This window comes from Oculina patagonica, chromosome 7 (genome assembly GCF_052425735.1).
Source record: "Oculina patagonica isolate OP01 chromosome 7, crgOcupat, whole genome shotgun sequence".
NCBI lineage: Eukaryota > Metazoa > Cnidaria > Anthozoa > Scleractinia > Oculinidae > Oculina > Oculina patagonica.
Window position 1 is genome coordinate 37,928 of NC_135764.1, and position 20,660 is coordinate 58,587.

Sequence of the window (20,660 nt, forward strand, 5' to 3'; positions counted from 1 at the left end):
TTTTTTGAGTTTCTTCTTTTTTTCCCTTCCCCCCTCCCCCCCCCCCCCCCCCCCCCCTTTTTTTTTTTTTTCCTTTTTTTAAAAAAATTTTTCTTCCCGCCCTAAAAAAATTTTTTCCCCCCCCGCCAGAAAAAAAAGGGCCGTTTGCGATAGGGTTATGCACGACAGATCTTTGTAAACAGAAAACTGTTTTTTTTTTGGAAATGATGTCAGAAAAATTTCTTGGAGGATTTCGGACATCAATTAAGTTTTTTATTACTGGATCACGTTCTATTAGCATCTTGAAGTTAATAGATTTTCAGAGTGTGAATGAACATTAGTGGACAAAACACCCTCCAATATGATAATCATATCAGGAAGCAGCTAGCTATAGCTTCACATCATGACTGTCCACAGAGGGTTTGTGGAGCCCGGGAAGGGGGCGTTGCGTTTAAAAGTGACAGAGAAGTCGTAATTTAATACCCTTATATAAAATGCCAAGACTAAACGCAGTAAATTCCCCATGAAAAAAAGCGCCTTCCGCTAAAAATGACATCAGAAAGCAGCTTTCATTTGACCTTTCACTGGCCAGTGAAGAAAACAAATCAAATCAGAGTATTTCTGCTTGATTTAACACACTTGTAAATAATTAACAGACCACCTGCCTGCCGCCAAATAACATAGCCAAGCAGTTATGTGAAGAAAATTAGTGACAGAGTCAAAAAAATCTTGAAGGTTGTGACCGAAAAAGAACCGTGATCCAACATTGTTCCGAGTCTTGAACGTGCAACTAATTGGAAAAGAACAAGTGATCCCGAGCGATAATCAAAACTGAGCGGGCACATCTCTATACACAAACATGTCTGAGAGGCCGTGGTTTCAGATAAATCGTGATTTACTCGTGTACAAAGCTTTCTATTTCTTTTTCCTCAGTGGATTTGGTTCCATATTTCCGTACCTTCCGGTTTATTTTCGTCAAATTGGTCTTCCCGCCAGTCAGGTTGGCTTGTTGCTTGGTTTGCGGCCGATTGTTCAGTTTGCCAGCGCACCTTTCTGGGCCATCATGGCGGATAAATACAGGAAGCGGAAGTCAGTGCTGGTAATGTCCGTGTTGTCTTGGCTTATCATGACTATGGCTTTAGCGTTCGTGGAGCCCACCAACGAAATCTGCGAGATACGCCAGGGCAATGATACTCATAATCGCGTTTATAATTATACTAAAGTAAAGACTGGATTTTTTCGACGCACACTGCTGTGGCACAAAGGTAGCTCAACTGAAGACCTTCAGCAGGCTGATATTGTGCCCATTTATATTGCAAGTCAAAGAAAAAAAAAAGGACGCATAAAATCTTTTTCAAGTTCAAAGATCAAGCCGGCTTCAGTAGCAGTAACTACGCACACACAACTAAACAACAGTAAGTCTAAAATCACTACCCAACAAAAAGCATTTGATTCTAGAAACACCAGTTACTTCAAGCAACACACAATTCCCGATCAAGAGGAAAATAGACTAACTTTGAATACATTGAGCTCAAATCGACAATTTAGTGCCTCTCGGAACTTAATAAACAATACGCAACAATATGGTCTACATAGCAAGCAAGGTCCAGCGTTAAAAACAAGAACCGATAATACATTACAAACAACCACCAGCCGAACGGTGGCACCATCAAGTCAACAAATTAACTCAAAGCACCTTTCGCGTTTTCATAAATTCACAAACTCTCCTGGTCAAAACAAGAGACGAAAACAATTTTCAGAAATGAATAATTCGAAAGAACACAGGAGTAAAGTTGCAAAACCACGTCAAACCAAGGGAGCAAACTTCACGTCTAATCTCGCGTCACCTGCAAAACACTTTGAAAAGAAAAATGGCAGCTCGTCCATTGATAAGAGAAGGCAAAATAAAGGTGTGCCACCCGTTGTTATTGAGTTTTCAAGAATTGTAATTCCGCACAATAAAGACAAAATTGCGACAAACTCCGCAAATGATGAAACTGATGACAGTTCCAGTCATTTGGAAGGACCGAACGTTGAAAATATGACTAAATTTGCACATGCGCACAAAACTGTTTTACACTCGATGCAACCGACTTTGGACCAAGTAAGTGATAGCATCTCTAAACCATTAAACAATTCAACATACAAAGCTGATAAAACAGGAATTAAAGCTATCAGCAAAAGCCTGTTACAATTAGAGGAAAAACTATCAAAGATCATTGAATTTGATTCCAAAAACACCTTGACTGGTAATACTCCTCTAGACACGAGCGAAGATGAGCTACATGACTTGCATGTAAAAAATATTTCTGTCGGGAACGCAAGTTTCTCCAATCAATCTCTGACTCAAACATTTCAAATTCACGTTCGCAATAAAAACATTTCCAAGGAAGTTGATAAACTTCATCAAGGAGAAGGACAGAAATCGGAGGCAGAATTTCTTATTCACCGTATAAAACCAGCCTTCGAAATCTCAACAGTTGACTCATCAAATAACACGCAAAAAACATTGCAGGTCAATCCTTCAAACGCTAGTGATTTGAACATGGAACTCCTTCCGTTACATGATTCTCTAAGTGGTTCTGGAAGTACCTTACCTGAATTTCCGCAACAAACTTTTGCAAATAACAATGTTACAACTTTTAATGCGCAAAAAGTAACAATCGAAACACAAATTGACATGGAAGACAATGAAAGCACGCTGCAAACTATTCACAATTTTACGCAAAGCAATGTCTCTGACAACTTCCAGCTGGCAAGCTCCGTGGAAGGTTCCACAGAAACAAGTCAAGGTTACCTCATACTGAAATCACAGGCAGAAAACACACAGCTTGAGGGAAATATGGACTCTGAGCTAAAGCTATGGATGAAAAATTTGTTGAAATCAAACTCCTTTGAATTAAAGAGAATTTTCACAATTCTCCTTGTTCTAGTGGTTGTTGGAGAGTTTCTAGAGGCTCCATCAACGACTCTTGCAGATGCCTCTCTTCTTGAGCACCTCGGCGAAGAGCGACGTTATTACGGAAAACAACGATTATGGGGCTCGCTCGGATTCGGATTATCTTCGTTTCTTGTCGGAGTGTTATTGGAGAGGTCACGCCACGTTGTTTGCGGTGATCAATACACAGATTACATGATATGCTTCTGTGTATTTGCCCTTCTAATGGTTATGACTTTGTTTATATCAACCACATTTAAATTCCAGTATAAAGAAACCGATACAAAAAATATAAGTGTGCTCTCGGCGCTTTGCAACATTCATTATGGCTCCTGCCTTGTAGCTGCATGCTTCATGGGAGTTGGTCACGGAATGTCTCATAGTTTTCTTAACTGGTTTCTCGAGGATCTTGGTGCGACTAAAACACTTATGGGAGTGGCTGTGATTTGCCGAAGCAGTCTTGATTTAATGACATTTTTCGTGGCGGGAAGTCTCATTAAGGCTATTGGACAGATTAAAATCATGATATTTGCGCTCATATCGTATGGAATAGCATTTACATTGTACTCTCTGCTCACAAACCCTTGGTGGGTGTTGCCAATAGAAATGTTAGTTGGCTGTACATACGCTGCTTCATGGTCGGCTTGTACCTCATATATGGCGGGTGCATCCTCCATAGAATCAGTCACTACTATTCAAGGTAAACTTTTAGTGTTCAGTCTAGATCCTTACAGATGATCATAAGTTACTAAAAGGTTAAAAGCTGACTAAAAGGTTTAAAGTTACTAAAAGGTTAAGTTACTAAAAGGTTTAAAGGGTCCAGTGTATTGCCTCGTATAATCTTATTGGGTAGATTGTTCCACAGTATTGGAGCTGTAATAGAAAAGGACACATATTTTGGCAGTCAACATATTTTGTTTGTTTTTCATGTACAATTTACATCAAGAAAATTATATCAGTTATGACAACGTTCAGAAAACCTATCTAATCTGCTTGATAATGTCTTGACACTAAAAGGAGACGTGGAATAATGTCCATTCCAGGTAATCGTTTTAAGATTTATTAGTGAAAATATTTTACATACATAACGTGTGACTTGCTGAATAGTTATCGTAACATATTTGTGCCAATTTTTTTTCCTGCAGGAATTCTTCAAGGCGTGTACTGGGGACTGGGAACTGGTTCAGGTACCATTACAGGCGGTTTTCTGATTCATCATATCGGAGCTGTTGCTACTTTCCGCTGCGTGGCGGGTTGTTCTTTTGTGGTCTGTTTTCTGTTCTGCCTTGCGCAGTGCAAATGGACACGCGAGTCAACAGAATGCCATGAGATGAAATACACTTATCTCCCGACTGTGGAGTCAAAAGATACCGAGGAACTTCTACGAGGCTACCGAGTATCTAAGACTTCAAAGAACAAACATAGCACGACCAGGCGATATTAAATTATGTCAAATCATGTCAAATTACTCCATCCTCTTTGGAGACTTTGGAATACCTGTAGTTTAATTCTACCAATATTTGTACAAGAATAGGTGTTAGAAATGTTGCCCGCAAAAACCAAAGACTGCCAAGAGATCATTGCAGGATTAGTTGAACAAATTTTACTTCGGTTATTACGAAAATGTGTTAATACATTGTACTCTTTTTGCTATTACAAAAAAGTTAGATATAGAATAATAAGAGTGACAAATTGTTCCTACTTATTGGAATGAAGCTAAATTAATATACATTGAGATACTACTGAAAGTTAGTTCTAAATTTTTAAGCCGCTAGGTAATCTTAGCAATGCATCCTGTTAAAAGCTATAAAAGTTGAGCTAAAGTCAGTGCTGTGTACCGTAAACAAGAAAAAGAAGAAGAAGAAACAAGCCAGTAACATCGACCGATGTAAGCTAGCTAAATATATCGACCAAGTAAATAAAGTAATCAATTGATTAAGCATTTGTCATTGTTGTCATGAATTTGTTGAGTACTTTTCGATATGAATGAACTTTTTGTTAAGGGAGCTAAATTATGGACAGGGCAGGAGCATGAGGTGTAATTTAGGGGATTCAAGCAAATCACTACATCAGGCCACAGGGGGAACTCAAAAATATTTTATCAGTATGGCTCAGCCCGAGGTCTTTGTTAGCATTACCCGAGTGGCGAGACCATTTAAAACATCTTTCTAAGAAGCCTTTTGGAGCCAAATTAAGCCTGTTCCAGGTTGCTATTGGGAATTAGTGCTCTCAGACTAACTGTCGTGATTTTTAGTGGTTCACTCGTCGTTCCTGGCACTGCTCACGAACGCCTGATGGAACAGATTAGCTTTCTACCGGATAAATCACTATCCAGTGAGCTGCAGCGATTTGCTTTTGAGTTCATGATATTGTACGGCTAAGTAAGGGCATCACAGAAATGAACAAGAAAACACAAAAATACTGCGTGCTTATTTATTTAATTTTTTACTAACAGTAAAATACCGTGATAAACGTTTTATCCTTTTTAACATTACCCCTTGCAGGATATGGCTCACAATCATATTCATTTCAGAAAAAAAAAAACAATAAAGCATATACTACGAGTAAAGAATAAAGCAAACTTGTTTAAGAAATTAAAGTACAGCAGTTTCTTTGCCTGAGGCAGCCCTCTCCCTTTTTGTTGTCTGTTTTTTCTAAACGAAATGAATTCTCTAATATTTGTCCCAGTCTTCCTTCCGTGAATTACTCGCCCCAGACTCCGAGCCAAAAGAAACGGCTGTCAACTGGTCGGTGAAGGCGTTCTCCTCTAAAGTGTTATTTGCATTTCCACTATTGTTTTGTTGAGTTTTATTCGTATCTGTGCAGATATTAAAAGTATTAAGCAAAACCGAGTAATAATTACGATCTCGAAAATTGACATATGTCAGTCCTGAAGTGAATATGACAATAAAAATCACAGCTATCATAGTGAAGAGACGAAACGCAATGGTTGGCCCTGCCACACGGATGAGGCTCCCCCCAAACATGAGGCCTAGAATGCCACCCAGGCCCCAGTAGATGCTCTGAAACACACCTGGGAAAAAAAGAGATAATGGATTGTCAGTCAAAAAATAAATAAAGCAGAACTTCGAATCTGCTATAAGCAGGTATGTTTTATCTCGGAGAGCACCCGTTGTTGGTGCTCGTTTGATGAGTTAGCAACTGGTACGGAAACGATAATAGCTTGCTAAGTAGTTCAAGTATCAGTAGTCTAAGCTCATCCTGGGCTGCTGTTTCTCACTCAGTTGCAGTGCTAGCAATGATCTGTGATTAGCCCAGAAAATCCCGAGTTTTTGCACGAGCGTACCATGAGCATTGGTTTCTCTACTTCTTCTGAATACGGGTTTGACACATCTGCACCAGTTTGTTGAGAAGTTATTTATATAATAAAAGAAATGGAGTTTCCTTACCTTGCACGGTTGTGAGGCAATCTAGAGGCGAAGAATTTGCCAAATACGTGGCACATACCACGAATGAACTTCCAAATGTAAATCCTTCCATAAAACCAAGTGGAATCACGTGCCAGGAGCTTGTAACGAACGAGCAGGCAAAGTGATTAAACATGTACAACACGAGGGCAGTAAATATCATATTTATGTTGCCGATACGGTTTATAAGTTTATGGCTCACAAAGAAGGCCAAAGGCTCGCCAAGAAAGCGAAACAGATTTATAGTAGCAGACGTTGCGTGTGCTACTTTAGCTTCAGTGAGATATGTAGTGTGGTAATTGGATATTACTGTGTGTGAGAAGCCCATGAAAGCTGTAGTCGCGACAAATGTTCCATAATGTTTTGTGTAATAAATAGTTTTAAGCCTCTCGTATGGGGAATTTTCAGATATTCTCTGCGGTACCTCGAATTTAATTAAAACCAATAATGTCACAATTGTTAGCACACAGAAAAGACAGAAGTTGATAATGTAGTCAGCGTAGATGTGTCCACACACTGGCCGCTGGGAATTGTTAACTAGAGTTCCTGTGATCAGAAAGAATATTAAGAAGCCAACTGAGCCAAACATCTTTTGATGTCCGTACACGCTTGAACCCTCCTCCGTTTGTTTGGCGAGTAGGACAGCGTCGGCTACAAAGAAAACTGGACAGAAGAATATCTCTTCAAAAACAACAAGAGCTAAGGCTCCGAGAAAAATATGATACAGTCGGGAAGTGTTTTCTCTGAGCTCGTTTCTTATAGTGAAATTTAAGTCCATCAAGCTTGGCGACTCCTTGTATTCTGATCTTAGATGAGAAGTTGAAAATGTGACGAGGTTACCAGTCTTGTTGGTCTTAGTAGCGTTTAGTTCTGTGCTACGATCCAAAGATTCTCCACTTCCAGATATATCGTTTTCCGATACCTGTAGTAAGCCCGAGCCAGAACCAATAGTTACCTCGACATTTTCGAAGTCATTACTACTTAAGCTGTCATCAGGTCTGCTGGGAATCAGCTTTGATTGCATTGTAAAGTATTCACTTGTTCTTCTACGTCGAAAGAATCCCGTCTGCATCTCTGTAGAGTTGATGACTGTCGAGTCAGTTTCATTGAGAGAAAGTAACTGGCACATCTGTCCCGTTGGTTCCACAAATGCCAGTGAAATTGTCCCAATAAGCCACACAAAAGTGCAAAACTGAAGCAGCATTTTTTTAGGCAGACATCGATCCGCCAGTAAGCCCCAAAATGGACTTAAGAAGAGTTGTACAAATGGACGAACCCAAACAAGAACGTGAACCTGATAAGAGGAAAAACCAATCTGTCGAAAATATGAAGGCAGAAACGGAAACGTTGTTGCCATTGAGCTGTAGACGAAGAAATAAAATATTTTAAATACAAGAAGAGGTTTGTCAAGCCTCGCAAGGTGAACGTCTCTTTGAGTGATAAATCTCTTAAGTGTTGAGTGGCTGTAATTGGCGCACATTTGCTCAGCAAATTCAACATGTCCTTTTTCATTCTTTTTTCGCTTTACTTCCATTTCTCTGAATAGGTCTTAGTGTCGAATAAAGAAGTTACGCTACTCTTCCAGAAATATTCTATGAGATCAGTACAAACATTGGGCGCTAGGACAAAGTGACACTGACATCCGGGACTTGCATCTACGGGTGGTGAGTAAAACGGCCGGTGGCACACAGGTTTGTTCCAGGTCACGTGGTGATAATGAAGAAACAAACATGTGGAATACACGCAAGGTCGAGGATTATTGAAAACATAGCTTTACTGATATGCAATCTTAGTATCCTACTTTTAAGATATGATTATAAAAATTTTGTAACCATGCCAAACTGTTCATATCACTGAACAAAATAAGGAAATGCGTCAAAATGCGTTATAAAATGACGGTAGATTTGAGGAGGAGAGGAGGGGAGGAGGGGGTGTTGAAAGCCATTGAAAAGATTAAAGTAAATAGAATTCTAAGATTTCGAAAATTCAAAATTTGATTCGTTCAGTTGTACGCAAAATGGAAATGACCCGCAACAGAATGAACAAAAGTACCGTTTTCTTGATTAAACGCCGCCGGCGTTCAAGTAAATGCTGGGTCTACAAGCCGTCGAGATTTATACACACAGGCGTTTAATCGACATGATCGAGAAAGTACTGATGGTAGCAGTCAATGACCTGAAAATCCTGACATTAAATATCTCTACAGACTGTTCAACCACAATAGCTGTAGTTTAGGAAATTCAGAGATGTCTTGGTAAAATATAAAAAAAAAACTGCCTACTTAATAAGCACCCTGTCTGATCTCCATAAGCTCCTCGCGACGCCGAGGTAGCAATTTTAATAAGCGCGATAATTAAATTTGTATAAACCCGATTTTAAACACAGCTCGAGAGCGGCCGATTTTAAACACAGCTATGAGAGCTGTTGCCATTCACCGATGATTCCACCTAGTTGTGATAAGATCACATCAACCCTAATATCCTATGTTTTTTGTCCTGGATGGAGTAGGCAAACAGGGCAAAAACGTTTACCATTCACTGATTTTTAAAATAATTAAGATCAGTTGATTTATGTTATTTGGTACACCAATATCATTGTTACAAGACGCAAAACAGGACTGGTGGGATAAGGGTGCTTTTGACAGGTACGCTTTTGGAAAGTTCTTGACATTACCGGTCTTAGTTTTTATTGTACGTCTCCCTCAGCGTAAAATATTATCCACAGTTGGGATTTGCGAAACGACGCCATCAAGAAAGGAGTGGATTGGAAAAAATGGTTCAAGAAGAAGAAAATTGCCCAGTTGAGGGAAAGCTGGATGGAAATGAAAGCAGGTCCAGAAGTCCAAAAACTCTTAAAGATTCAGTGTGTGAAGAAGTCCGTGTGGATAAGACACTTTTACTCTACAAAGCATTTTATTTCCTCTTTTTCGCTGGTTTTGGAGCCTCTTTTCCATACATGGCGTTATATTTCAAGCAAATTGGTCTTAATGCGAGTTCAGTTGGAATCCTGGCGGGAATAAGGCCCATTATTCAGTTTATAAGTGGACCATTTTGGGCAATTTTAGCCGACAGGTTCAACGCAAGAAAGGCAGTTTTGTTGTTTTCGATTTTTTCTTGGATTGTTATGACTCTGGCTCTTTTACTTCCTACACCTCACAAGACACAGTGCAGAAATTTAATGGCTAATGTCAACAGTACTCGGCGACATTTGATACAGCCTGTTGATGACATGCCAAGAGAAGAGACGATACCAGCTGTCCTCGATGAAACCTTAAAAGACCACAGCAGTTCTCAAGTTAAACAAAACACATATTCATTCTTTAGCCACTCTCCTTTTCAAGTGTATTTCTTACAAAGTTCACACAAAGAACCTGAATATGAAGTCAGGTCCAGTTCCAACATGTACGAACTGGTTTACGACAAGAACGAAGTCTATCAAGTCTTTATTTATCTGCTGATTTTAGTCGTAAGTGGAGAGTTTCTTGAGGCACCAACCTTCATATTAACTGATACTGCTCTACTGCAAAAGTTAGGAGAGAAACGAAGAAATTACGGAAAAACCCGACTGTTTGGCTCATTAGGATTCGCGTTTGGTTCGTTCATAGTCGGAGGGTTACTCGATAGCACGGAGTATAGATACTGCGGACAAGTGATGAACAATTATAACATGCTGTTTTATTCGTTTGCTATTGTAATGACTATAACATTTGTCTTTGCTGCTTGGATGATTAAATTCACATACGAAGAAGCCAGGGAAAGCAAAAATGGTGAAAACAATGGCTGTACAATGGAGATTTTGACGTTACTTATCAAATTCCAGTATGCCTTTTTTCTAATCATTTCTTTCTTTCTTGGCTTCTCAAATGGATTGTTTTATAATTTTGTTAACTGGTACCTTGAGGATCTCGGTGCCAGTAAATCGTTGATGGGCATTGCAACAATTTTCCGTGCTGCTGCTTTGATAATTGCTTACATATTCAACGCATTCCTGTCGGAGTTGTTCGGACATGTTCAGTTGATGCTGTTCAGTGTTGCTGGATATCTCATTTTATTCGGAAGTTTCTCAATTATCCACAATCCTTTGTGGGCATTACCACTCGAGTTCTTGGAAGGGATGATATACGGTACTACTTGGTCGACAGCTGTCACTCATCTTGCTGATGCCACGCCCAAAGGAGGAGCTGCCACAATGCAAGGTTAGTAAGCTTTATTATTTTAGGTAAAAGAAATGAAACATTTTCGTCGTTTTTGATTCGTTTGATTAAAAGAATAAGTATGTTCTACCACAACCACCACCACAACCGTTTCCATCGATTATGATGTAAGTTGAAAAAGGTGATCAATCAAGTCAACCGATTTGATTGATCACGCCTTTAATAACCACAAGGCGAAGTGAATATCGTGATCATGAGATGCAATATTTTCGTCAGTAGAGTTTGACCGGCTAATAAATTTGAGTGTTTTTCGTTCTATCTATTGTTTCCACATCAGGCTAAAAAAAACTCAAATCTGTTTAATACAGGAACAGTATGAGATTACCCTTCATGTTTTAACTAGCAGAGCTAGTCTTCTTCAGGGCCAGTACTATAATATAAGGAAAATAACGGCTCTAATTAATTTGGATAATACAGTTGGGGTTATTTTAACTAATACAGGCTATATAAAGATATACGGTGACAAGATATATAATAATAATAATAAAATTGAAAAAAAACAAAAATAATGAAATTGTCAATTTCATTTCTACGGTTATACCATTAGGCGTATGTGGCCCTTTTCAGGTAGGCCTCTCTAGCCTTTTGCGGGATGATATTTTTAGCCAGAGGAATGAGTTCATCTGGAAGAGTGATCAGGTAATTAAATGTCTGAAGCTTAGGTTCTGGATTTCGTGCTTTTATGTTCAGCGACGCTCTGTTTCCCCTATTATTCAATTCATATCAAAATAAAAAAATCGATGCTATTCCCGCTCCCTCTGCCATAGTGGGGGGGGAGAATCGGATAGTTGAGTGGGGGTGGAGCCGAATGAGAAGAATAAGAGGCAGAAGAGGGCCAACGACACCAGTATAGCAGGCGGGAGGGAGGAGGGGGCCGGCGGCGTGGTCCCCTGCATCCAAACTGTTTTTTTTTCTTCATGTTTTACTAACAGTTCATTATATGTTTTAATTCAAGGCATCCTTCAGGGAATTTATTTTGGACTTGGTGGAGGACTGGGCGCAATTCTTGGTGGAGTGCTTATTGATGGATATGGTGCTGTCCCATCATTCCGTTTGGGGGCTATAATGTCGGCTGCGGTTTTAATTGGCAGCGGCTTGATCCAATGTTGTATTTTCAAGCAAAGGGATAAAACGAAAAAGGAAGAAAAACACGCTGTGGAACATGTCATGGAATAAACGCATCTAACGCCTGTATTGTTAGTGAAAAAAGAAGACAAGGGCTAGTAGGAGTGAGAAGAACACCTGTGAACATCCCCTCCCCCCTCTCGCCCCAAACCCCTCGCCTTTCTTTCCACTCGCTGTTCTTCGCGCTAATCCCCAACTAACCGAACGCCTGGAACCACAGGTAACCCAAGCTCTATCAGCGTCCATACTGTGTTACTAATCGAGTTACGCAATAGTCGAACTATAAGGATTTATACGGAAAGAAATGGTTGAATTTTTAAACTTGAAGATACGATAAATTTTTAAATAAAAAAATACATCACCTTGCTTCAGTTGTTTGTTTCTTTGCTTCCGATGAGATTTCTGGTCGATGCATGGTTATTAAGGTGGTTTTAAGTTCCATGTCTTTTCCTTCAATACTAGTTCATCGCTGAGTTCCCCCCCCCCCCACCTCCACCCAACCCCGACCCACCCCCAGCGTTAAATTCGCCGGAATACACCTGGGGGTAGAGTGGTAGAGTGAGAGTTAAGTGTCTTACTCAAGAACACGACGGAATGTCCCCGACGTTTCACCCGGTGTCTAGCGCACTAACACGCCTATAAAACAGCAGATACATAATTTTTCTGGACGGATAAAGTGTCTCTAGAATACAAAAGCAATTGGCTTTAAAGCGTCCGTATGAAATAATGCATTACGTCAGTTAATGGACTTTACACAATAGCTTTAAAAACCGGCTTAACATATGAACGGCATTGCATGTTGTTTTCTGCATATTTTGATTTGTATTGGTGTAGTGACCAAAGAGCTTGATCAATTTTCCACTAGCTTCTGGTGTATTTACTCGCCTAACCTTAAGTACTGCAGCAGTCTCTGAACTTGATTGACAGCTAAGAACAGCGTTTCCCTTCGCGTATTCGCGTCGCTCGCTGACTGCCTCGCAATCTACCGATACGGTAAGTTTCACAAATCTCAAAACTGACCATGCGGCTTTGAGAGTTTATTAAACATTTCAATAACTGTAAATCTTATATAGTAGTTGGTTGTCAAAGCAGACAGATTTTAGCCCAAGAGCAAAACAGGTTAACTGGACGTTCATGTTGATAAGATGATGAAAAATAATGATCCAATATGAAGTGCATACCTCATGTCCACGAAGCCGAATTCAACGGGGAGAGACAAAACGCCCGTTTTCATTGTCCATGACCGCCTGCTACGCCATAAGTGTAGAGTACACTCTCCAAATCATTTTGGAATAATACTACTATTTAGACATGAAGAACTAGTTAATTTGAAATCTGACAGTTTTTGGCTCAAGAGTTGGTTTGTCTTTCATAGTTTTCCAGAGGACTTTCCAGAGGATAGACATGATTGTAAACTGCATGTTACTTTGTTGGGAAACTTTTTTTGATCAAATATAAAACAACCTTCTCGTAGACTTCGAACCCGACATCAACTGAGGTATATTTTAGCAAGTCTTGTGGTTTTTCGCTATTTAACACACCAATTAATCGAAGATTTACTGGAAACTTCGAACCCGACATCAACTGAGGTATATTTTAGCAAGTCTTGTGGTTTTTCGCTATTTAACACACCAATTAATCGAAGATTTACTGGCAAAGACTACATGTCTTTTATCAAAATTAATTTACTTTCCTAAAAAAATAAAGTAGTAGTGTTTTGGTAAGACTAATGATTAATGTAATTTTTCGTTTTAGAACTCATGTGAATTGCCCGCAATTCAACTTAACTAGAGTCATTTAACTACTGTTTTTAAATTTTCGGCCCATGCTTCGTTTTGACAAAAGAATTTTCATTTGACCCTTTTGGTTGCCAGTGAAGCATAAAAGTATTCAAATTTCTGTCTGTTTCAGCCAATATTCACAAATGAATTGCATTTAGAATCTCTGATCAGTACCTATAGACAAAAGGTAGGACAGCTCTTAAATGTTAATTGTTTAAGAGCCCGTCAAAATCTTTTGATGAAGAATCAAAAACAAAAGAGTTTGTATAACACGCAAAGTAATTAGGAAAAACTGTTGTTTCGAAACCTCGTAACCAGGTAACAAACTGATGGTTTCTGTTCTGGGTTTAAATAATATTGCCTTTAAACTTTCTCTCTGAATGTTTGCGTGGGAGATTCGCGAGTTATGGAACAAGTACGCTGAATTTATTTACTCCATTGAAAATGCAAATTAACCTTCTAATTCGGCATTTTTAAGGACTGAACTTTGTTACCTGGGTAGTGGTGCATGAAGATAAATTTCTTGCATAATTATTTTGGCGGGTTCAACAAGAATTGCGCTTAGCATGAATCCTTCATATGGCGTGATGTTAACTGCGTTTGATTTCAGTTCAATCGAAAACACATAATCAGGTAAAATGGCTTCTTACTCTTAGTACATATGTTCGCATCTTCTAGTCAATTGATATTACCCTTTAAACGTATTCTCTTTTCACACTAGTGTTGAATAATACCGGGAATAATAAGATAATTATTTCGCCTTTAACAGGGATCGATTTAAACATGGAGAACGAAGAAGGGATGAGAGAACCAGTTGCCGAGCAAGAGAAGTCGAAAGACAGAAAGAGAAAGAGAAAGAATCTGCGACAGTCGAGCTACTTTAAGTGTTTTTACGAGGCAGACTATCTGCTGTTCAAAGGATTCTGCTTCTTTCTCTACGGAGCCTATGGCGGCTTTATCCCATATCTACCTCTGTATTTTAAACAGCTGTTCTTAGGTGCAAGCTATGCCGGGATAATAATCGGTATTCGACCGCTCATTCAGTGTATTGGAGCACCGTTCTGGGGCGTGATCGCTGATCGATATCACGCGGGAAAGGTTATATTTCTGGGAAGTGTCATTGCATGGATCGTGAAAGCTTTCGTTCTGCTAGCAGTTCGACCGCACAACCAGCACTGCATTGAAATGTACACAAACAGTACTGCAAATGTGAGTTATTTTTATGCATATGATCTTTGGACAGAGGAGCAAGGTGAAGCGAAATGGGTTGTTCTACCACTGAATCACCCCATCCTCATCGAGAAAAATAAGATTTCGGTCGTCGACGAGCAAGAAGTCAACCATGAAACTGGCGAGTCTCTCCCCAGTGAGGTGTTAAAAAATAGCGGTCCTGTTGAGTCTGTTAAGCAAAAGCCGAGCAAGACAAAGACAAGACGAACAAAGCTCCATACCAACCCTGTAAAAGGATTATTAGACGAAACAAAAACAAGCAAGATGTCAAGAGACGAGCGATCAGTGCAAAGCAGGCATTTGAGGAATTACACAAAAAATGATGATGTGTTTGGTGAGGCAGGAAAAGTCCAACCTTTACTAAAAGGAAACGGACAGAGCAAAGCATTAAACTTAAAAATAACCCATACAGTCGAGGTTTACAAAAAGGAGTTAGAAGCAACAGTGAAATTTATCACTGAAATTGACAAATACGAAATTGACTTCATGTTTGTCGTGTTCATGTTGATTATTATTACAGGGGAATTTCTTGAATCTCCAACCTACGCGCTATCAGATGCTTCTCTTCTAAAGCGACTCGGTGACGACAGAGAGTATTATGGCAGGATCCGCATGTGGGGCTCGCTTGGGTGGGCCGTGGCAGCAGCTATGGTCGGACTCATTATCAACTATTCCACCTTCAAACTCTGCGAGGTGGTCCAAAATAATTACATCATCGCCTTTTACATTTTCGTGGGCTTCGTAGCTGGCGCCTTCGTAAACGGCTTGTGGTTTCGTTTTAGCTACGATGAGGAGAAAAAATTCGAAGACATTGGAAAAGTCGCTCCAATCCTTCTGAGCCTTCGCCATACCTCATTTCTTGTAGCGACGTTGTACACAGGTTTCTGTTATGGAATCCTGGTTCATTTCGTCAACTGGTACATTGATGATATAGGAGGCTCCAGTGCAATCATGGGTGCTGCAGGCGCCGCAAGGGAGATAGCAGCTTTAATCATGTTCGCCATGAGCTCCGCTACTCTGCAAGCTCTTGGTAATGTGAACACCATGGTATTCTGTCTCTTATCTTACATCATTTGCTTTATTTGTTACTCTATTCTTGAGAATCCTTGGATGGCAGTAGCGTTGGAGGTGTTGGATGGAGGCACGTATGGCCTGGTATGGTCCACCTGTGTTAATTACATGAGCGCTGTCGGAGTAAAGCTCGGAGTTATAGACACGACACAAGGTAAGAGCCAGCTACCTGACGAGTTAATATTCTCCGCAATTTTTTATTTTGAGCCTACAAAGCATAAACAGGCTTTCAAAACAAACATTCCTATAACTGTATACTATGAGCGTGAAAGCAAATAGTCTAATTTATACCCACATTATCATACTTTTTTAAAATTCTATTTTGTGTCTTATATCGGAAAAAAAAATTGAGGCACCATAATGTATCAAACTATGGGAAAGCCAGCTGGAGGCAATTAATATGACATTTTAATAGAAGAAGGTCTTCAAAACAATTAGAGATAAATAATTTACATATTTATGTTAATCTTGTTTCATTCGTCTCAAATGCCCACTAATGGTAGATCGCTGAAAAAAGTCATCCAGAAAACACCGAATTCAACAATTTCCCTCGCGGATCGATTGTTTGTATAAAACTCAGCGGAAACGGAAGGATTTAAAAATACTGGTTCCTAACTCAATTTTTGAAATGTACGAGAGACTTTTAAAGGATCATTTCAATTGTAAATTGACTGTGTTGACCATCTCCTCTGACGCGATCAATCTTTTGTTCTTGAGGTCTAGTGATGGCGGCAATTGTAGTTTCGACAGTTTTACTTGATTAGTTATCGATCCCATACTATTGCGAACTGGTCACCCAAACTTATGTTCAAACGATCCAAATAGATTTGACTTCAATTTCGCCAATAATTATAACAGAAGTTCTTTTTCGTGTCTATGGGCGTTTGTTTAATATTTCGAAACAAAAGGTTCGCCTTGTCTCTAAGCATTTAAATGCCTGGTAACACCCCGCGCAATAATGGAACAATCGACATAATTCATAGGTGACGTAAAGCTTTTTAGTAAGTTAGAGGTGACTACTGGACTGAAGAGCAGATTGTCAGCCCCTGGAGAAGCATGGAAACTAGGATCGGTTATGATTGTTTTAAACCTTTCTTATCATAAGCTGACAAGCGACTGAGTTCAACAATGATCCCTCGAATAGTTGCTACAAGTCATGAAAATTCTTTTTCATATCTGGGTAGTCATCACGTTTACAGGCAGAATAAATAAAAACTCCTTTTTTGATAATTTCTATGTTCAGCGGAGGAGTAGGTGGAGGGACAATTCACACAATACTCACTCGACGTCACGAATAGTGTATCGTGATTCAATTTAACCCAAGGGATTTTTTGTTCGTAGTCCTTCTTTAGACAATGTTCCCCAGTCTTTACCATTCTTACCCCGCAGCCCCGCTGGGGTTTTTAACCCTTTGACTCCTGGAGATTTTCCAAAAAAACGCATTTTTTAGGTGTTTTTGACCTTTAGGTCATTATAGCTAAAATAGCTCCAAATCACTCAATCACAGAATCACGTTTAACAACTTTTAGCTCGTGCATGCGCACATAATTGTTTTCGTTTGGAAAGAGGCAATTTTCCTCTGAGTTTTTCGCTAAAATTTTGAAGCGTTTTGGTGCATATTTCAAGTTCCATTATCTAATCGCGCTGGTTTAGGTATCGTTATAAAAGATCTTTCTGCTTCACTTTGAGCATAGATGTCGCCCCTTTAACTTAAAAACCAAAAATCCCTCTTTCGTGCTCTTTTTGATGGTTTCTAGCTTGGATTGGATATATTGTCCGTGTTTATGACCGAAGTGCTCATCTTTGGAAACATTTGGTCACGTGCTTAATTTGAGAAACCTAAAAAGTACGATTAGTAACCACCCCCCACTCCTGCCCACGCTCCCCCGCCCCTCCCAGGAGAAACATTTTGTGTCATAGCTCAATAAGTTGAGATGAGATGATGTCTGAAGGATCTAACAACCAAACAATTTCGTTTCCAGGAATTCTCCAAGGAATATTCTGGGGACTGGGCAATGGTGGCGGTACTATGGTCAGCGGTGTGTTGATTGAGATGTTCGGCCTCACCAACACATTTCGTGCATTTGCTGTAGCAGGGACAGTGGTGCTGGCAATCCTCATCCTAGCGCAATACACGGCGAGTCTTCTGGAGCAACGAGAAAGGGAAGAATATGAATTTTTATCTGATAGTGATGAATCAAAGAGTGAAGAACAGGAGACAGCGTCCAAGACCAAAGAATAATTAGTCAACTGTGTGAACACCTAGGTCATTTTAATACTTTATTTTTGAAATTCATATTGTATTATAATCTTTAGTAAGGGAAGGTTATTGCTGGGGAGAAATTTTCTACATACTTACAGCACCATATCGGATAACATAGGCAACATAGTATAATCAACAAATCAATTATGAACGAAAACTCAGTGAGAAATGCATTCGCTGTCTGGACCATCGGGAATTTTACTTCGACCCTCCCTCACTAGCTATCCCTGCGTCTCAAAGGACAAAAAGAAAAGAGCAAAGTTCTATTCTCTTTCGTTTCGTTCAGCCGAATCACCTACTGACTCAATGAAAACAAAAATGATATGCGCCGCACCCCTCGAAACCAAAAGTGCGCTTATTTAAAGCACTTATGGGCGCTTGTTCGACAAGGCTTACGCCCCGACAAAGAGAGACAGTGAAACTGACATTTTAAACTGAGTTTTTGTTGTTGTCACAGTTGTTGTAGTTGTTATCAGTTTCAAAAAAGAAGTTTATTAGATACTGATGGGTTTTTATAAAGCGCCCCCGGTACCTGAAAACACGCTGTCCTCCAATAAGCGCAGCATCAAAAGGTCGAAATATTAAAAAAGCCGCGCTTTTGCGCGTTGAGTTTGTAGTGGGAGCCGCCATTTATCGAGTTCATTTTAATAAACAAGAAGTGAATCGTACTTATTTTTTCAAGAGAAAAAACAAATTCAGTTAAAAAAATTATACAACACTTCACTCAATACTCTATCGAAAAAATCGCCGATGCGTAAAGTTTCCGACCTCGAACAAATAACTTAGAAAGAAAATTACACTAACGCCCCCGTTAATCTTAGTTAGTTATCTTAGTTAATCTTAGTTAAGTGTCCCCTATTAGCAGTCTCCTCACTGTTAGATGTAACAGGCTAATTAGTAAAGTTTATTATTATTTTATTATTTATAAAATGAACAAAATTTCAAAAATTAATGAGAGGGAAATTTACCCCGAGTTAACTGGTCGGCGTATTCACAAGGGCTGCGTAATAAACCCGAGGGAGGGTCCCCATTGGAAATTATTACAATACAAATTATACGACTAAAAGAGACATTTATTTTTGTTAATATTGCGTGCAACGTTTTAGTGGTGAATCATTTCAATTTATTTGTAAAAACATGAGATTTGTACAGGGCAGCACGTAAAGGTGTGGGTTTGTAAGACCAATTGTTGTATGCACTTGTTTCACGTTTCTCTGTGAGAGTAAACATAGCGTTTCAAGCTTGCAAGTGTGTTTATTGATGAGTATTATGAGAAATCGAAAATGGAATTTGTATACACCCATCCGGGACACCCGGCGGAACATTGGTTTTTATTAGGGATTCAATCAGAAAAAAAAAAAACTTACCAGCGCAATCGACCCTGAAAAAATGGACGACCAAAAAGCGAAAACACCATTCTCCGACGAGCAGAACTAGTCCCCTAGAAATTGGCCACGAAAGTAACATTAACATTCTCCTGTAGCAGGGATACGAATGGGAAACGTATACATCAGTCCTAGTCTCGGTATTTCCGTACACCACTGGAAAGTCAATAGCCGGAACCTCAGACTGTCCAGGGTTGTGTGTGAGAGAGTGCGTGGCCGTGAGTTATCTGGGCCGTTTGAGAATCAGGCTAGGCCATATAGGGGGTCAAAGGCTTAAATTTCGCCAGGGAGATTAAAAAACTCACGAGGTATGTAAAGGTATGTTACAGACGGGTGTTATAATCAGGGATATGGCTTGAAAATCCATAGAAAGTGATCTAGACATAAAACAAGGGATCCCCCCACTTCTTACTTTGGGGTGGGGCCGAGTTAAATCCGGCCCCGTAACAAGTGTGGCGACTCTTCGTGAATTGACATGCATTGCATTTACAAACGCCAAACGCGAGTGAGCAATCCAGGGTGAGGGTTCTTTACGAGGAGTGCGGTACCTTTATAAGGCTGGAGGTGTATAGCCTAGGGATTTCACGAGTTCAAATATAAAAGGGTAGCAAAACGGTCATTTAGATATTGAATTATAAAAGCCCCTTTCAACATTCAAGGAAAGATCTCAGAGACGCACCAAACAGCTAATTCAACCAAGTGTGTTAAGGGTACTCATCCCGGAGACCCAGGGGCAGAGGGGGCGACGGGAGCAGGGACGGGACGGGCGAAAGTTTACAACATAGAGCGTAACAGCCCCTGGGCACTTTGTCTTACCGAACCAGTTCCAGAAGCGTTTGAACTCCTTCCTCCTGATTGGCCACAAAAATTTTTTGTGGCCCGGGGCGTTACGCTCATGTTTAAACTTTCGCCCGAAAATCCCGTTGTCCCGATAAGCTGCCCGTCGCCCCCACTAACTGCCCCTGGGTCTCCGAGGATGAGGGGTACTCAATGTGTCTACTGAAAGTATATAAAAGGGGCTCAATTTTTTTCCATGGAACGTTTTTTAAAGGGTTACCTTATTTGTTCAAAACAGTATATAAAATGGTTAATAAATCTTATTTAAATAAACCCTCCTTTACCTGCCCCCCCCCCCCCTCCCTGTCAGGCTGTGCAATAGTGTCTTACCCATTACTTCTAGACCTGGGATTGACCAGCTTTGAAGCTGAACCTTTGATAAGACTGAGGGTAGACTTCATGTAAAAGTC

The 20,660-nt window shown here is 39.9% G+C and overlaps 4 protein-coding genes across 6 annotated transcripts in view; 3 read left to right on the plus strand and 1 right to left on the minus strand.

Moving 5' to 3' along the window:
- Window positions 1-695: 695 nt before the first annotated feature.
- Window positions 696-4,912, plus strand: LOC144660042 (uncharacterized). 2 transcript variants are annotated; one of them, XM_078520595.1, is made up of 2 exons: window positions 696-3,617; window positions 4,063-4,912. In XM_078520595.1, exons 1-2 carry the CDS (start codon window positions 839-841, stop codon window positions 4,359-4,361), a joined length of 3,078 nt encoding a protein of 1,025 aa, XP_078376721.1. In that variant the 5' UTR covers window positions 696-838; the 3' UTR covers window positions 4,362-4,912. The 2 variants fall into 2 exon arrangements, with proteins under 2 accessions (XP_078376721.1, XP_078376722.1); XM_078520596.1 differs by lacking the exon at window positions 4,063-4,912 and adding an exon at window positions 3,734-3,804 and having other exon boundaries at window positions 696-3,691.
- A 385-nt stretch (window positions 4,913-5,297) lies between these two features.
- LOC144660044 (major facilitator superfamily domain-containing protein 6-like) lies at window positions 5,298-7,929 on the minus strand. Its single transcript, XM_078520597.1, has 2 exons — window positions 6,328-7,929; window positions 5,298-5,951 (listed from the first exon to the last, which is right to left on the minus strand). The coding sequence occupies exons 1-2, from the start codon at window positions 7,877-7,879 to the stop codon at window positions 5,590-5,592; spliced, it is 1,914 nt and encodes a 637-aa protein (XP_078376723.1). The 5' UTR covers window positions 7,880-7,929; the 3' UTR covers window positions 5,298-5,589.
- Window positions 7,930-9,074: 1,145 nt separating this feature from the next.
- Window positions 9,075-12,021, plus strand: LOC144660331 (major facilitator superfamily domain-containing protein 6-like). The gene is made up of 2 exons (XM_078520939.1): window positions 9,075-10,540; window positions 11,514-12,021. Exons 1-2 carry the CDS (start codon window positions 9,118-9,120, stop codon window positions 11,732-11,734), a joined length of 1,644 nt encoding a protein of 547 aa, XP_078377065.1. The 5' UTR covers window positions 9,075-9,117; the 3' UTR covers window positions 11,735-12,021.
- A 1,986-nt stretch (window positions 12,022-14,007) lies between these two features.
- LOC144659910 (major facilitator superfamily domain-containing protein 6-like) overlaps window positions 14,008-20,660 on the plus strand; it is an 87,380-nt gene continuing 80,727 nt past the window's right edge. Inside the window, exons 1-3 of one of the 2 annotated variants that reach the window (XR_013571989.1) lie at window positions 14,008-14,097; window positions 14,234-15,919; window positions 17,748-18,632. Coding sequence is in view for 1 of the 2 variants with exons in the window: in XM_078520433.1 (XP_078376559.1) it covers window positions 14,248-15,919; window positions 17,748-18,007 (1,932 nt within the window). In the remaining variant the exon portion in view is untranslated. Of the gene's footprint in view, window positions 14,098-14,233; window positions 15,920-17,747; window positions 19,277-20,660 lie in introns of those variants that run through there. The other variant, XM_078520433.1, reaches the window with a different exon arrangement.